General features: G+C 44.7%; 1 protein-coding gene across 1 annotated transcript in view; it reads right to left on the bottom strand.

Moving 5' to 3' along the window:
- The window catches only part of LOC140430102 (atrial natriuretic peptide receptor 1-like), an 80,657-nt gene that overhangs the window by 51,795 nt on the left and 10,458 nt on the right, over window positions 1–18,404 (bottom strand). The window contains exons 4-8 of the mRNA XM_072517619.1: window positions 15,443–15,566; window positions 14,789–14,893; window positions 10,914–11,016; window positions 564–703; window positions 363–435 (exon numbers count right to left, since the gene is read on the bottom strand). Of these exons, the coding sequence (XP_072373720.1) occupies window positions 363–435; window positions 564–703; window positions 10,914–11,016; window positions 14,789–14,893; window positions 15,443–15,566 (545 nt within the window). The remainder of the gene's footprint in view (window positions 1–362; window positions 436–563; window positions 704–10,913; window positions 11,017–14,788; window positions 14,894–15,442; window positions 15,567–18,404) is intronic.

Below are 18,404 nucleotides of genomic sequence, written 5' to 3'. Positions count from 1 at the left end.
GCAAGCAAAGAATTTACCCAGACCAATGTGGCAAGGGATTCAATTCAAAAATAAATATCCTGTAGGGTTCTAACGGCGCATGCTTGACAGGCAGCTTCATTTGCGTGGATCAAATGTTGCTCTTTTGAATTTTGCGGCTGGCTAATCTTCCGATGCAATTAAGAGCGAGGCGGTTTGTGTTCGGGAATATCATCGTGGAACGATTGCAGTCAATCTGAGGCTGCAAACAAACATTTGCATAGCTGTGCCTTCACCGATTCTGTGCACCTGGCATAGCCAATTTAAACACGTGTGCAAACAGCAAGCAAATGGTCCATCAAACTTTCATCCACAGCTGCCAACTTTACAAGAAACGTACAAACCTTGCTTAATTTGGTTGAAGTCAATTATCCAACTTTCATCCCACAACATCTTTTGCTTCTGGTACTGGAACCACTGAGAGGAAAGAGAGACAGAAAGTTTCCCAATGATGTTGCACGTTCCACGCTGAGCTCTATTATGTTTGCGTCTTGTTTTTACGAAAATAGGCAGAAGGTTGCAAGAAACATCAGAAGAAGGCCTACCACCACAGTAATGATGAAGCCAACACATGCCAGTGAGATGGGGAAGCTGATGGCAATTTTGATGGTGGCAGTGCAGTCACCACAATCTGCCGGACAAGTGGAGCACGTTTCACCCTCGTCGCAGTTACCATCTCCGCACACTCGAGGCAGGGAGAGAAAGATGCCATTAGTACATTGTTACAGTGCTTGTCAATGCTGTAGATCATTTATAACAAAGAAACAGGCCATTCGGCCCAACTAGCATTTACCTTACACATGAGCCCCCTCTTCATCTCCACATCATCTTTTTGTCCTGAACATACTTATCAATTTTCTCCTTAAACACATCGATGCAATTCTGCTCGACATTCTCAGGACTCCCAGCATAAGGCGAATTCTCTTGAATTCCCATTTGAATTTATTGGTCGCTTTCTTTCATATTGTATTTTATGTTATCTTCGATTGACAGGTTTTTGCTGTTGAAAATAGTCACCATCCTTCAGATAGCTACAAAGGTAATTGGGATTGGAAGTTGCCCACAAGGGAGGATCTGTCTGGTTTATTTTGTGAACTCAGGGAGTCACAGAGACCCACTGGGGAACCATAGCCAAGGCCTGTGTCAATGTCCTATTAATCACTATGTACGTCAATTACTTTATTAAGGGAATTACTAGACAAACATGTGACATTGATTATCCTATAAGACCATAAGACATAGGGGCAGAATTAGGCTACTCGGCCCATCGAGTCTGCTCCACCATTCAATCATGGCCGATATTTTTCTGATCCCCATTCTCCTGCCTTCTCCCCATAACCCCTGATCCCATTATTAATTGTAAACACAGACAGCTGGAATACTTCTGTGTGAGAGTTTATTGTGGGTTATTAGCTGTAGTGTTGGATGCGGAGAAGGTGTTTGATCAGGTGGAGTGGGGCTATCGGTTTGCAATGTTGGAGAAGTTTGGGATTGGCCTAAGATTGTGGCTTGGGTGAAATTGTTGTAGAAGGATCTGATGGCATGTGTACGAATTAATGAAATGAATTTGGGGAACTTTCCGCTGCAACGGGTAGCAATGCTCATGTCCCCTTTTCTGTTTTCGCTGGCGATAGAGCCCTTGGCCATTACTCTAAGGTGCTCGGATTTATGGAAGGGGATAGTGGGGAAGGGGCGTCGAGCACAGGGTGTCCTGTATGGAAATGTTTCACAAATAAACCAAACTTGAACCTAAAAGACTAGACTGGATTGATTCTTCTACCGTAATCCTTCATCTCCTTTAGCCCTCTTTCTTCCCATCCCCAAAATCTCGTATCCATCTTCCCCAGCTCAAATCCATGATTTGCCCCGGATCGGATCAGTCTTGATCAGGGACCCCGCTCACTGAAGTGCTGCCGAAATTGCCACCAAATCATCCGCGTGGCAACCACCTCAGGACTTCCCAAATGCTACCCTGCGGCAAACAGAAGTGATGCCAGCGCCCGCAACCCCGACCCCCGACAAGAAGCCGTCTCCGTCCTCACCCGTAAAGCCTCCACCTTCCTTTTTTCAAAATGTATTTTATTCCAAAATACAAAAAATATAAATAATCTGGGGAGCATTCTCCCTAACTCACAATTTTACAGTCTGTAGAAATTTTCATCCTCCACCCCTCCCCCCAGCCTCCACCATCCAACTCCTCCCCTGCACCTTCTCCACGTTCGCCACCCAGTAATAATACAACTTGTTCAGAAGGCAACCCCCCCCCCCCCCCCCCCCCCAATCAACTGCTGGCCCCTCTGAAGTGCCACCTTCCTTATCCTGGGCACCTTCCCTGCCCAAACAAAGAGGAAACCAGCCTATACACCCCCTTAAAAAACGACTTCGGCACAATGTCCGGCAGGCACTAGAATAAGAATAAAAAACAGAGAAACATGTTCACCTTAACTTCCTGTACCCGACTTGCCAGGGTCAGAGGGAGACTATCGCACCGCAGTAAATCTGCCTTCACACTCCTAACCAGACTCGTAAAATACACTTTACGAAGCCGTGCCCAAGATCTCTTTACAAATGGTTGGGGGGGAGTGGGGGGAGTACGTCCATACCTGTTGGTGTACCGAAGAAATCCAATGTTACTTTCCGAGCTATCAGATGTTCCCTGCTTTAGAAGGGATGAACATTGGTTCTACGTTTTCTGTTCTTCTGAATGCCTTACACGAAGGCAGAAAAGGTTTAATTAAAGTTGAGCTTTCAGAGAGAAATCGACGAGCCCCAGGGCGCCGCACAAGGCCATCTGGGATACAGTTTTGATCCCCGGCTTGGGTCACTGTCTGCGCGGAGTTTGCACGTTCTCCCCGTGTCTGCGTGGGTTTCCTCCGGGTGCTCCGGTTTCCTCCCAGTCCAAAGATGTGCGGGTTAGGTGGCTAAATTGCCCTTAGTGTCCAGAAAGGATAGGTGGGGTTACTGAGTTACTGGGTTACGGGGATAGGGTGGAGCTGTGGGCTGAAGTAGGGAGCTCTTTCCAAGGGCCGGTGCAGACACGATGGGCTGAATGGCCTCCTTCTGCACGGTAAATTCTATGTTCTATGTTGTATGGTTGGACTGGAAGTACCTGCTTAAATAAAAAGGAGGTATGGTATATTGTAAAATGGAAGGCCAAAAAGAGTGGAAAGGGCTGGCAAGGTAATGGGGAGTCTTGGGAAAGTAGTAATGGTACAACATGCGAATCACGGGTCCAATCTTCACGGTTGATTGGTGCGGACTATATATTCACCAATCCGGAACAGCACATAGAAAGTAAGGAGGCATCATGCACTTCACATACACACGTACCGAGTAGTCATGAGGAGCAGATGATGGGAGACACAAGGGGCTTGATTCTCTGCTGCCCGCTGCCAGTAGCGGCGTTCCCAATACGGTGGAGAATTGGGTGTTCAGGGTGAAAAAGGGATCAGCGGCAGGCACCGATCCGTTTGTGATGCTCCCCCCACCGCCCCTCCCACCACTGGCGGCGGGATCAGGGTGCGTGCCCCCACATCTACAGGAGAATGTGAACGGATGCAAATGAGTCTTACTGGCCCATTTGCATCCACTTCGCAGGCCGGGCACCACAATCTCCAGGCCCTTGTGATTCTCCGGTCCGCTGGGCTCATGGAATGATGTGGGCGGGATTTACTACTGGTGTTTCCCAGCGTGGTCCTGACATGGTCAAGAGGGTAACCCCTTCAGGGAGTTGCCCCCAATGTCCATCCGGGGGCCACCACATCCCCCACAATGCCAGGCCTGCCCACCCCAGCTCCATCCGGTCCCTCCCCATGCCAAACCCCAGAAATCCCCTAAATAAAGAGACCCCCAAGGACCCCCTAAATAGGAGGACCTCCCACAGAGACCCGCTTAATTGGAGAACCCAGCCACCGATCCCCAGAAATGAGACCCCTGTCAGGGCACATTCAAGTCAGATGGGGGCAGTGTGTGGAGGGAGGTTAATACAATAGGGAGAGCAGGGAAGACCTCTGGAAAATACAAGAATTGGTTAAATGTGCAGGAGGATGGACGAGAGGCAAAATCTAAGGATTGGCAAAGCAATGTGAAAATGTGGAAACCCAAAAAATGGATTCTCAGCTCTGACACTGAATCAGAAAGTGGCATTGACCCCAGAAATAAAATCACAAACTTGCAGACAAGATTCTGCTCGTACGGGAGAAGGATCATATAGAATCCAGAAAGGGACAGGGATGTAAATAGAGGCCACAGTTTCATGAGAATGGGGCCGAGAGAGCAAGCTAGAAATCTCAGTAGAAGTAGAAGCCTTCATGACTGAGAGATTTTAGCAGCTGATAAATTAGAAAATAAGCTAAGAAGGAAGCCAAAGAAAGAGTTAGGAAGTTGGAAGGAATTTGGTCTATATACTGAGGTACCTGTCAGGAGAATTCAAGACGGCACGTACCAGGCCAAAGCAAGATTTGTAGGCTTTGAAGAGCGATGAGAGGATCAGGATGTTAGGTTGGACTCCTGTACTGCAGGGAAAATAAGTTTGAGGATTTTCTTTTGGCTATATTGGTGTTGACATCAAATTCCTGGCAATGCAAATCCATTGACATGGCAGCATGGTAGCATTGTGGATAGCACAATTGCTTCACAGCTCCAGGGTCCCAGGTTCGATTCCCGGCTTGGGCCACTGTCTGTGCAAAGTCTGCACATCCTCCCCGTGTGTGCGTGGGTTTCCTCTGGGTGCTCCGATTCCCTCCCACAGTCCAGAGACGTGCAGGTTAGGTGGATTGGCCATGATAAATTGCCCTTAGTGTCCAAAATTGCCCTTAGTGTTGGGTGGGGTTGCTGGGTTGTGGGGATGGGGTGGAGGTGTTGACCTTGGGTGGGGTGCTCTTTCCAGGAGCTGGTGCAGACTCGATGGACCAAATGGCCTCCTGTAAATTCTATGATAAATCTATGATAAAGGCTGCGTTATAACGTAGGGAAAGGCGGTGGCTAACTTGGTACAGTAGGATTCCGCAGAGAACAAGGTGACAGCGACCAAAACATCCGTTTCATTTACGATGTCGGCTGAAGGATATTATTGATCAAGCAACGTCTTTCAGATAGTGTCTGAGGGATCTTTTTGGTCTCCTTGAGAGGGCACACACAGCTTCACTTTAAGGTTTCCCTCAAAAGGTGGCGCCTCAAACAATGTTGCGCTCCCTCAGTACTGGTGGGGTGTTAGAGCAGTACAAACTATATTGTGGTTGACTCTGATCAAACTCAGCCCTTGGGGTTTGTAAGTGTCATGTGAGAGTACCTTTAAGACATGGATGTTTAAGCAATGTACCTTGAAGAAAACAGTGATGTCAGAGAGTGGGTGGAGCTGGGCTTTAGATCAGCCATTTTGCAGTTTAGTTTTGCAGTTTGAAAAGAGCTTGGGAGTGTCTGTGTTTGCAGTGAGCTGGATCTCTGCCATGAAAGACTATCTCTAGATCATTTGGGTGATTTAAACTCATAATAGTAAAGCCTGTAACCTAATGTGATTCTGTTTAAAGGTGTTAAGTCTCTTGGAAGTTTGAAGTAACATTTTGAGGAATTATTTACTGTTGCAATATTTTCAAAGTTATCTTTGAAGTAAGGGGTGTTAAGAGATCCAATGTTTATTTAAGATGTTAAGTTGAGTTCATGGAATAAACAGTGTTTTGTGTTTAAAAACCGACGTGTCCATAATTGTAATCCCACACCTAGGGACAAGCCGTGTGCTAGAAAAAGCAACAGATACATTAAAGGGTTGGTTGAACTCCATGATACATTTTGGGGTTCTGAAAACGCCTCGCCCATAACAATTGGGGGCTTGAGGGGGGTAAAAGTCTATCTATTGGATTGGCTTTTGTGAACTTAAAGACAGTGAAGGATTGTTACTTTTCCGGTGTGGTATTTTAGTTTAAGTGGGGAGTGTGTTGTGGACAATGGCTCTTTCAGAGGCTCAGACGTTTTTGGGGGTGGAGACTGTCACACACAGTACTTTACGGACAGAGACGAAAAGCAGACTGTTGGGCCTGGCAAAAACATTGCAGTTAACATTATCTGACAAAATGCGAAAAGATGAGGTAATTATGGCGGTGGTTAAGCATTTAAAATTGCCTGAGATAGAGTTTGACTCATGGGAAGTGGCAAAAATTCAGTTGCAAATTAAACAAATGGAACATGAGAAAGATTTAAAGCAGCTGGAATACGAAAGAGATAGAGAGTAAAAAGAAAAGGAGAGAGAAGAAAGAAACAAAGAAAGAGATAGAGAGGAAAGGGAAAATGAGAGAGAGTTTGAACTTCGGAAAATGGCTCTGAAACATGAAAATCAGTTAAAATTGGCAGACTCAAAGGGACACGTACAGTTGGAGGAGATGGATGAGGATAATGAGACAGAGCGTCATAGTCGAAGACGTGGTGGGGATCTATTTAAATATGTCCAAGCATTGCTAAGGTTTGACGAGAAGGAGGTTGAAACCTTTTTCATTTCATTTGAGAAGGTAGCTAAACAAATGCAATGGCCACAGGACATACGGGTATTACTGATTCAAACAAAGCTGGTAGGTGGGTCTAGTGAAGTGTTTGCATCACTACTGGAGGAGGTATCTGGAATGTATGAGGAGGTGAAGAAATCCATCTTAAGTGCATATGAGCTCGTACCTGAAGCTTACAGACAAAGGTTTAGAAATTTAAGGAAAGAATTTGGTCAAACATACATGGAGTTTGAAAGGCTCAGAGTAATTTTGATAGGTGGATAAGGGCTTTGAAAATAGACCAAACGTATGAAGCTCTCAGAGAAATTATACTTTTGGAGGAGTTTAAAAGTTCAATTCCTGATGTAGTGAGAACTCATGTGGAAGAGCAGAGGGTTAAAACTGCAAGATTAGCAGCGGAAATGGCAGATGATTATGAATTAGCTCATAAATCAAAGATTGGTTTCCGACATCAGTTTCAGCCGGTGAGGGATAGAAACTGGGGACATGAGAAATACTCAAGTGGTAAAGGTAAAGGTGATCTGATGGGAGACAATAAAGAGAGTGTACCTCAGATTTAAAAAGAAATCCAGGAGGGTGGAAAAGAAATGAAAAGTTTCAGATGTTTTCACTGTAATAAACTAGGCCATGTAAAGTCAGTGTTGGTGGTTGAAGAAAAACACTGGGAAGGCTGATGTGGTAAAACAGGATAAGACAGTGGGGTTTGTTAAAGTGGTAAAGGAAAGCCCAAGTGAAGTGAAGGAGGTGCAAAAGATTGTACAGCCTGATCAAGAGGTGATTGATAAGAAGGTGCCAGATCTCTTTAAAGAATTTACTTGTGTGGGTAAAGTTTACTCATGTGTATCAGGAGGAGCAGGTAAAGAAGTCACAATTTTAAGAGATACAGGGGCTAGTCAATCTTTAATGGTAAGAGATGAGGAATTATGTAGTTTGGGAAGAATGTTGCCAGAAAAGGTGGTGAAATGTGGAATTCAGGGTGAGAGGAGTAGCGTTCCATTATATAAGGTAAGGTTGGAAAGTCCAGTGAAGAGTGGTGAAGTGGTAGTAGGAGTAATAGATAAACTATCTTGTCCAGGAATACAGTTTATCTTGGGTAATGATACAGCTGGATCGCAGGTGGGAGTGATGCCTACTGTGGTTGATAAGCCAGTGGAAAATTAGACAACTGAAGGGTTGAAGGACGAATATCCTGGGATTTTTCCGGATTGTGTAGTAACAAGGTCGCAAAGTCACAGGTTAAGACAAGAGGAGAAATCAAAGAGTGAAGTAAAGTGCAATTATCAGAAACAATTTTTGATCAGATGGTTGAAAAAGAACAAGAACAGGTGGAGGATGAGGCGGATATTTTTAGTTCAGGAAAATTGGCGGTGTTACAACAGAAATATGTAGAAATAAAACTGATATATCAGGAAGCATATACGGAAGAGGAACCTGAGAGTATACCAGAGTGTTATTTCCGTAAAAATGATGTCTTGATGAGAAAATGGAGACCTGCACATATGCAGGCGGATGAAAAGTGGGCAGACGTTCATCAAGCAGTATTGCCGGTAGGGTATAGAAAGGAGGTGTTGCGAGTTGCACATGAGGTACCAGTGGGAGGTCATTTGGGAATAAGGAAAACTCAGGCTAAAATCCAGAAACATTTTTATTGGCCTGGACTACATAAAGATGTAGTTAAATTTTGTCAATCATGTCACACATGTCAAGTGATAGGGAAACCTCGAGCAGTGATAAAACCAGCACCCTTAATACCCATTCCAGCATTTGAGGAACCTTTTACGAGGGTCATAATTGATTGTGTAGGACTGCTTCCTAAATCAAAAAGTGGGAATCAATATCTTTTGACTATAATGGATGTATCTACTAGGTTTCCAGAGGCCATTCCAGTACATAATATTACAGCTAAAAGGATTGTGGAGGAGTTACTTAAATTCTTTACTAGATATGGACTACCCACAGAAATTCAATCGGATCAAGGATCAAATTTTACTTCAAAGTTATTCAAAGAAGTTAGGGATAGCTTAGGAATAAAACAATTTAAATCAACTGCGTACCATCCAGAATCGCAGGGAGCATAAGAAAGTTGGCATCAGACATTAAAGACAATGTTGAGGGCGTATTGTCAAGATTATCCAGAGGATTGGGATAAAGGAATTCCATTCGTATTGTTTGCAATTAGGGATGCACCTAATGAGTCTAACAAATTTAGTCCTTTAAACTAATTTTTGGTCATGAGGTAAGAGGACCACTTAAATTGATCAAGGAAAATTTGGTGGGTGAGAAATCAGAAATTACACTATTGGATTACGTGTCAAATTTTAGGGAACAATTAAATAGAGCAGGTGAATTGGCTCGACAACATTTGAAAGTTGCACAAAATGTGATGAAACGGGTAGCGGACAAGAAATCCAAAGTTCGTAGTTTTGCCAATGGGGATAAAGTTTTAGTGTTGTTACCAGTGGTAGGTGAGCCTTTAAAAGCTAGGTTTTGTGGACCGTATTAGATTGAAAGGAAATTAAGTGAGGTGAATTATGTGGTAAAAACATCAGTTAGAAGGAAGACTCACCGAGTGCGTCATGTGAATATGCTTAAAAGGTACTTTGAAAGGGAGAGAGAAAAAGGAGGTTTTAATGATTCAAACTCAAAGTGACGAACCAAATCCAGATGACTGTGAATTTGACATACCTCAAATTAAATTGGAAAATGAGGATGTTCTTAAAAATTGGGATGAATTGTTAAGTTACCTTCCAGAGGAAAAACAAACTGACCTGAAAGAGTTATTGATATCACATGGGCAAGTTTGTAGAGATAAATTGGGAAGTACTAAAATGGCTATACATGATGTAGATGTGGGAAATGCTGTTCCTATCAAACAACATCCATATAGACTTAATCCTTTAAAATTGGCACAGGTTAACAAAGAGATTGAAAGTATGCTTAAAAATGGCATAATTGAAGTGGGTTGCAGCCAATGGAGCTCACCCATAGTGATGGTACCAAAACCAGATGGTACCCAACGGTTGTGTGTGGACTATAGAAAGGTGAATGCAATTACAAGAACGGACATTTATCCTGTCCCACCATTGAAGGATTGCATGGAGAAAGTGGGACAATCTACTTTTATTTCCAACTTCCAGACATGGAAAGAACATTTAAACCATCGTTTGGAGTTCTTCAATCGACTTCAGGAGGCGGGTTTGGTGATGAACCTAGCCGAAAGTGAATTTGGAGAAGCCCGAATCACTTTCCTTGCGGAGTTTCCGATACCCTCAAAACGAAGGGAAATAATTTCTTAGCATGAGTGGATTTGATCGAACAGCTGTACAAAAGTTTTGTGGCGTGATTACTTCACTGATGGAATTGCTGAAGAAACGTAAAAAATTTCAATGGACAGCGGACTTTCAACAGGCATTTGACTGCCTGAAAGCTGTGGTAACCAATGCTCCTGTATTGGAGAATTGCAAGGGGCTCTGTGGTCAGATTGAACTAAATTATCTGATTCTGAAGAGAAATGCCGAGGAGTAGAGGAGTGGATGGATCGTGCAGAGACTTTGTTCAAAGAGACTGTCAATCGAGAAGGATTTTGGTTGGATGAGAACGAACGAAGAAAAATGGACTATATTATTATACCTGTTTGAGTGTGTTGTTTTCTTTAAATAAAAATGTATATTTACTGTGTGCATTTCTTAGTGGATGGTGCAAAAGTGAAAAGTGAAACCATCTTGAAGTTGATGGTTTTTTTTCTTATTTTTTTGTCATGTGAGAGTACCTTTAAGACATGGATGTTTAAGCAATGTATCTTTAGGAAAACAGTGATGTCAGAGAGTGGGTGGAGCTGGGCTTTAGATCAGCCATTTTGCAGTTTAGTTTTGCAGTTTGAAAAGAGCTTGGGAGTGTCTGTGTTTGCAGTGAGCTGGATCTCTGCCATGAAAGACTATCTCTGGATCATTTGGGTGATTTAAAACTCATAATAGTGAAGCCTTTAACCTGATGTGATTCTGTTTAAAGGTGTTAAGTCTCTTGGAAGTTTGAAGGAACATTTTGAGGAATTACTTACTGTTGCAATATTTTCAGAGTTATCTTTGAAGTAAGGGGTGTTAAGAGATCCAATGTTTATTTAAGATGTTAAGTTGAGTTCATGGAATAAACAGTGTAGACGTGTCCATAATTGTAATCCCACACCTAGGGAACAAGCCATGTGCTAGGACAGGCAACAAATAATTAAAGGGGGAGGTTGGTTGAACTCCATGATACATTTTGGGGTTCTGAAAACACCCATAACATAAGTGAGAGGGATCTATTGAGATGGCATAGTCCCTGTATAAGTATTTGAATTTTGCAGTGCTCTTTTACTGGAATCAATTCTTACATTGATGCATAGTGCATTTTAGTGTGAATTACCTCTCGCAGGTAACACTGTAGTTTTAGCTTCCAGTGCAGCTTGCATTCGACCCACTTTGATGTGAGCTATTAAAGAAGTTACACCAAGATGGACAAGGACCACCTATATTCAGAAAACACCAGAAAACAAGTTCAGTATAGTCTTAAACCTGCACACTGCGTCACACATTGACATTTTCTCTGATAAAACAGAAAATGCTGGATAAATTCAGCAGGTCAGGCAGCATCTGTGGAGAGAGAAAGAGTTAACATTTTGTGCCTATCTCTACAGGACTGAAGAGATGTAGAAATGTGATGAATTATATACTTGGGGAGGTGGGTGGAGGAGGTGCGGGCAGAATAGAAGGATAGGTTGGAGCTCTGGAGAGATGGACAAAGGTGTCACGGACGTAAGACAAAGGGGCTGTTAATGGTGCCATCAGGGACTGAAGAGTGTTAATCGTGGCAAAAGGTAGGAAAGCAGAACGTGTTAATAGAAGAATAAAGGCCAGTGCTCGATGGGAGCAAAACTGAAAAACATGGGACAGGTGGCCATGTGGGGAAGGGTGGGGTTGTGTTGGGACAAGACAAGGGAACGGAATAACAAAAAGGAGGGGCCAAGGTGGAGGGGAAAGTTCACAGTCTAAAGTTGCGGAACTCAATGTTGAGTCTGGGAGGCTGTAATGTGCCGAATCGGATGATGAGGTGTTGTTCTCGTTGAGCATCACTGGAGCATTACAGTAGGCCGAGGATGGACATGTGGGCATGAGAGCAGGATGTTGAGTTGAGGTGGCAGGCAATTGGAAGTTTTGGGCCATGCTTGTGGACGGACCCAAGTTCTGTCCAAATAACTTAGTTCTCCTGGTACTATCTATCAAATATAATTGTATCCCTTTTTAAAGAGACAAATCTTAACCAGAGAAAAACAGAAAGGAATCTGATAAACTTAAGTCATAATATTATTGCTGATGTCCAGTGTGCACCCGAATCCTTAGTTCTGAAAGGATTCAAATGCCAGCATTGTTGGTATTCCCTCTCTGGCTGTCTCCCACTCTAATGAGCACTAATCAGGCTCTGTTTAGCACCCACCAATCCCACCAACCCCACGGTCCTGTGGGATTTCCACCCAGCACACAAGGCCAAAATTGTTCCTTGTTCACTGTTTCACGCTCCACAGACACTGCTTGAGATCAGCCGAGTGTTCCCAACATTATTCTCTTTTTTATTCCCCATTTCCACCTCCTGGCTCAAACATAACTGCACCTGCTCAGACGTCTAAAAGGAAATGGGACACTAATTGGTTAGGTCTGCCGGGGGGACTCATTTGAAAGAACAGTTCTATGATGCGGTGATCTCATGAAGCCAAACAGCATCTCATTAACGGCGACGAATATTCATCGGCCTGAAAAAGACGATTCTTTTTTACAAGGGGTGTTGGCATCGCTTACTAGGCCAGCATATATTGCCCAACCATGCTTGAACTGAGTGGCTTCCTCGGCCATTTCACAGGGTGGTTAAGAGTCAACCACATTGCTGTGGGTCTGGAGTCACATGAAGGCCAGACCGGATAAGGGTGGTAGATTTCCCTCCCGAAAAGACATCAGTGAACCAGATGGGAATTCACGACAATCGGTGACAGTTTCATGGATACCGTCACTGAGATTAGCTTTCAAGTCCAAATTGAATTCAAATTCTACCAGCTGCCATGGTGGGATAATGAACATATTAGGCCAAAATTGTTCCTTGTTAACTCTGCCTATCTCTCCACAGACACTGCTTGAGATCTTTTGAGCATTTCCAACATTATTCTGTTTTCTCTTCCTCATTTCCACCGCCTGGTTCAAACATTACTGCACCTGCTCAGATCATCAGTGCTTTCCAACCATTTCTAACCATTATAACCATTAACAGGTACATAATAATAATAATGATCTTTATTATCACAAGTATGCTTACATTAGTGAAAATCCCCTAGTCGCCACATTCCGGCACCTGCTCGGGTGCACAGAGGGAGAATTCAGAACGTCCCATTCACCTAACAAGCACGTCTTTCGGGACTTGTGGCAGGAAACCGGAGCGTCCGGAGGAAACCCACGCAGTCACGGGGAGAATGTGCAGACTCCGTACATACAGTGAGCCAAGCCAGGAATCGAACCTGTGACCCTGGAGCTGTGAAGCACCGTGCTAACGTGCCACCCGTATGAAGGCTCACTGGGTAACTTTTTTAATTCGGAGCCCAGTTATTCTTTGTGCGATGTGTCACAAAAGGCCGGCATTTATTGCCCATCCATAATTGAACTTTGGCCATTTCACAGGGTGGTTAAGAGTCAACCACATTGCTGTGGGTCTGGAGTCACATGTAGGCCAGACCAGGTGTGAACTGGTGGTTCAAATACTTGTTTTCAAATTCCTTCTTTGGACTTGTCCCCTACCTATGTCCGTAACGTTTTCCAGCCATAAATCCCTCCAAGGTAGACAATGCTCCTCCAACTGTGGCCTCCCGCCAATCTTCATTGTGCCCTCATTCCATGCCTTCAGCTGCTTGGATCCCTACACTTTGGAGATCCTTCGCTGGGCATGAACCAGTCTCGCATATTTAAATGAGTATTCAAACTCATTTATGTATGCATTTCTGGGTTTTAGCCGGAATCTCCCGCTCCCGGGATTCACTGCCCCCTGCTGGCGCAGTGTGAGACCGGCAGGAATTATTGCTGGTCTCCATTCACAGAGTCCAGATGTGATGATCATGCTGGGGGGCTCAGAGTCTATCGGAGCCCCCGAATGGTCGGGGACAGAGGCACCCTGGCACGTGCCAGGATGGCACTGCTGGTTTGCCATGTTGGCACAACAGGGTGGCATTGGGTCATGCTACAATGGGGTCATGCCAGGGCACTGCCAAGGGGAGGGCCTGCGAGGAGGCATGGACGTGAAAGAAGGGGATAGGGGGTCCCGAAAGGGGGGGACTTTGTGGACCCCAAAACGAATGATGCCTGAGTGGTGGGGAGGTTCTCTGCCGATGAGTGCGGGGATCTGCTGTGGGGCCGTCTGGAGATTGGGGAGCTCTTTTCATAATAGGCGCCCCAACCTCCGAGGAGCCGACCAGACTGGCTTCTTTGGGTCCTGCACATCTGTTTTCCGGCGGCAATCTCCGCAGGCTCCAAAAATAATGATAAGTGGGGGTGGATTGTGATGGGAATCGCGGCAGAACAGCTGGCAGGATTCTCACTGGCTTTCCCGCCCGAAATGACACTACGGGCGGAGTTCTCCGGTTACGCCTGCCCAGCACCTGGAAATCCCCGCCGGAGGTCAATGGGCCTTTCCATGGTCTGCGTCGTGCCCATGGCGATCTTGCTGTCGGCGGGGGCGGAAGAATCCAGCCCTTAGTCATTTTCTGGGAGAATTACACCCAACAATTCTGCACAACTGCCTGGAAGGACCTTGGAAACATAGAACGTTAGAACACAGAAGGAGCCCATTGTCCCTTGCCAGCTCTTTGAAAGTGCTATCAAATCGGCCCGGCATCCCCACACTTTCCCACTTGTCCTGCCATTTTTCCCTTCAAGTATTTATCCAATCCCCTTTTGAAAATCATTATTGAATTTGCTGCCAAAACCGTTATTTATTTTTTCCTCGGGTAACCGACTGTCCCACCAGCGGAAACAGTTGCTCCTTGTTCACTTTATCAGTTAGCCTTCATGATTTCTAACACTTCCGTTAAATCTCCCCTTAACCGTCTCTGCTCTCAGGAGGACAACTCCAAATTCTCCAGTCCCTCCACTGAAGTGAAGACTCTCATCGCTCCAACCATTCTGATAAATCTCCTCTGATTCATCTCTGAGACCAGGGGTTCTTATTATATCCATCATTGCCCATATTTTCATACGTTCCTATGTTACCTTGGCAGTCCAATTGATTTGACTGATTTTCCCTGCCGTCGATATCGTGTGGGTAACTATCTGTCCATCATCAGGGATCCATGGTCCACATATCCCCCCTTTCACCTTCATTGAAGAAAGAAAAACATATTGTACATCAGCACCAGGCAATGACTTTGATTTAATCAACTCGAAAATAGAGAACAGATCACCGATCCACCAACTGCACTGTTGCTCTTGCAAAGAAAGGGACACACAAGCAAGAGTCCAATAATTTATACACACTGCTGAAAAAAAAGAGGCATTTTACTGAAGATTTTCATCAGGGCAAATGAAAGAATGGCAAATTTCAAAGGGAGCAATAAATTATACGACAGAAGAAAAAGTGCTGATTGGTCGGCAAATTAACTCTGATTGGTTAAAACGTTGACATGGAGACCAATCAGAATTGACTTGCCAACCAATCACCACCCTCTCTGCATGCAGTATAGTTGTTGCTCCCTTTGAAATTTGACATTCTTGCATCTGTCCTGATATGTGCAAGGCAAAAAGCTTTGACTGTCTGTCCCTTTTTCCCCCAACAATACTCAAGTTCTGTATTGTCAAATTACTACTTGTATAGAGTATATTCCTACCCAAAAGAGTCCCAGACAGGGCAGAGGTCTGATCACTAACCATGAAAGCAAGTGGGCAGGAGTGAATGTTGGCATGATGCACACAGCAGTTGTCTTCATTTGCATTCTTCCAGTCTGAGGGACACTCCTTCTCTTCACAGAATGCTTTGGCTTCGGTTGGATTGCTAGATTTTAACAAAACAGATCAGAGTTAATGACAAAGATGGTGAGCTGCCTTCTTGAACCGTTGTAGCCCATGCAGTATTGGAACACCCACAGTATTGTGAGGAAGGTTGTCCCAGGGTTTTGACCCAGCGACAGTGAAGAAGTCAGGATGGTGTGTGGCTTCGAGAGGAACTTGCTGGTGGCGATGTTCCCATGGGTTTCGATCCCAGTTGATGTTACCACAGAACAAGTCAGATCCCAGGAAGAAACCTGACTTGATAAATCGTAACTTTTATTCTTCTGTTTAGATAAGTGGATGAAATGAATGAAAATGAAATGAAAATCGCTTATTGTCACAAGTAGGCTTCAAATGACGTTACTGTGAAAAGCCCCTAGTCGCCACATTCCGGCACCTGTTCGGGGAGGCTGGTATGGGAATTGAACCATGCTGCTGGCCTGCCTTGGTCTGTTTTCCAAGCCAGCGATTTAGCCCTGTGCTAAACAGCCCCTGCTGATGAACAGACTGCTGATGAACTTCTAACAAAAGAATAACATATTTATTGTAGAAGGGACTTTAGTTGGCGGATTAGTTGCCTTAATACCCTGTATTCTTTCTTAACCGGCTGCTTGACTATATTTCTTGGCAATACGCACTTGGCAAAGCATGATGGGTATATTAGCTTTATTTCAGTCAAGATGTTCTGCATGTAATAGGCAGAAGGTCAGACTATGTAAACAAGTGCACAGCTGCACATTGTTTCTGACAGTAGACAATTATTATTGTTCTTAGGCTAGGAATTCAAGGCCTGTTGTTCAACTCCGCTCGCTTTTCTGTCTCTGGGCTTATCAAAGGAATGCCTCATTTTTCTAAATATTGCTTATTGTACCATATAAAGTACTGCTGTACTCTTGTAAGGTGGGGACAATTAGAAGGACTGTGGTCACTCTAACTCCCTCCACGAACATCGTGTTAAATAAAGGACCTTTGCGAAAACTCGAAGTGCTGACTATTTTTTCCTCAACATTTATTAACTAAGAAAAGATTAATTATAATACACTATGTCTTCTCCCTGACTGAGATGAGGAGGAACTACTTCTCACAGAGGGTGATGAATTTGTGGAACTCGCTGCCCTATAGTGCGATGGAGTCTGAGTCTTTAAATGGTTTCAAGAAGGAGATAGATATATTTCTGAGTTTAAAAATGGGTTAAAGGAATATGGGGAACAGGTGGGGAGGTAGATTTGAGACCAGGACGAGATCAGTCGTTGGGGTGCCGCGCGAATTGTGGGGGCCAGAATAGGTCGTGCCCGGGCCCTGTTCATCGCGTTTCACGACGGTGCGGGCACTTGGTCCGTGCCGCGGAAAATCGCCCCCTACACCTTTGCAGGTATATGTAGATCTGTAAGGGTTACTCAAGTTACAAAATGTATCTTGTACTCTAATGTTCTCAGTAAGTATATGGTCCATGCAAAGCAATGGGCGAAATGTGGTCAGACACCCCACACTCTGAAACCATATTACAGATGACACCCAATACAACTTTTGTTGATTTCACATCAAATCCCGCAGATGCTTGCCATGGATACATAGATACATAGAAGATAGGAGCAGGAGGAGGCCTTTTGGCCCTTCGAGCCTGCTCCGCCATTCATCACCATCATGGCTGATCTTCCAACTCAATAGCCTAATCCTGCTTTTTCCCCATAGCCTTTGAACCCATTCTCCCCAAGTGCTATATCCAGCCGCCTCTTTTTTCATAGAATTTACAGTGCAGAAGGAGGCCATTCGGCCCATCGAGTCTGCACCGGCTCTTGGAAAGAGCACCATACCCAAGGTCCACACCGCCACCCTATCCCCATAACCCAGTAACCCCACCCAACACTTTAAGGGCAATTTTGGACACTAAGGGCAATTTATCATGGCCAATCCACCTAACCTGCACATCTTTGGACTGTGGGAGGAAACCGGAGCACCCGGAGGAAACCCACGCACACACGGGGAGGATGTGCAGACTCCGCACAGACAGTGATCCAAGCCGGAATCGAACCTGGGACCCTGGAGCTGTGAAGCAATTGTGCTATCCACAATGCTACCGTGCTGCTCTTGAATATATTCAAAGTTTTAGCATCAACTACTTCCTGTGGTAATGAATTCCACAGGCTCACCACTCTTTGTGTGAAGAAATGAGTCCTTATCTTTGTCCGAAATGGTTTACCCTGAATCCTCAGGCTGTGACCCCTGGTTCTGGACACACCCATCATTGGTAACATCTTCCCCCAGACTTCCTTCCTTCCTTCACACTAACTCTGACATGAAGGTTTCTAATTTCTGCCCTCAAGGAACAAACCTTGGAATCTTCTCCTAAATAACGCTTTCTCTCAGATGCGTTCACCAAGGATCCACCTCCAGTGTTTCAATCTCTCCTTTCAGTGTTCCTCTGCCCTGGATTGCCATATGTATTCAAGCTTCCACACAATATCTCAGATATCCAGCCACACCGACGGAACACCACTGCTTCACATACTGTATTAAGGATCACCTTTTGATCACCTCGAATATCTAGCTTCTTGCAAGCCGACATCTCGAGGTTTGCGCCTTGCAGCTCTGCTTTTAACTGGGAGCCTCTCGCTCTGCTCTTGACTTCAGAACCTTTTCCCCAGGTTCCTGTTTTTTGTTCCTTTGCCTTCACAGTCCTCCTGGAACTTTCTTTTGTCCCATTACCTGGTTTCTGGGGCTTTCTTCTTTAGTTCATGGGACTTGCTGTCTGGCCTGTATTCTCCAGTCTGTACTGGCAGTGCCTGTGGAATGCTCCTTGCCTCTGAGTTACCTCATTCCAAATGAGGTAACAGCTTAGTTT

This window comes from Scyliorhinus torazame, chromosome 9 (assembly GCF_047496885.1).
Source record: "Scyliorhinus torazame isolate Kashiwa2021f chromosome 9, sScyTor2.1, whole genome shotgun sequence".
NCBI classification, from domain to species: domain Eukaryota; kingdom Metazoa; phylum Chordata; class Chondrichthyes; order Carcharhiniformes; family Scyliorhinidae; genus Scyliorhinus; species Scyliorhinus torazame.
The sequence above is the reverse complement of the archived record's forward strand: the minus strand, read 5'-3'. Positions and strand labels throughout refer to the sequence as shown.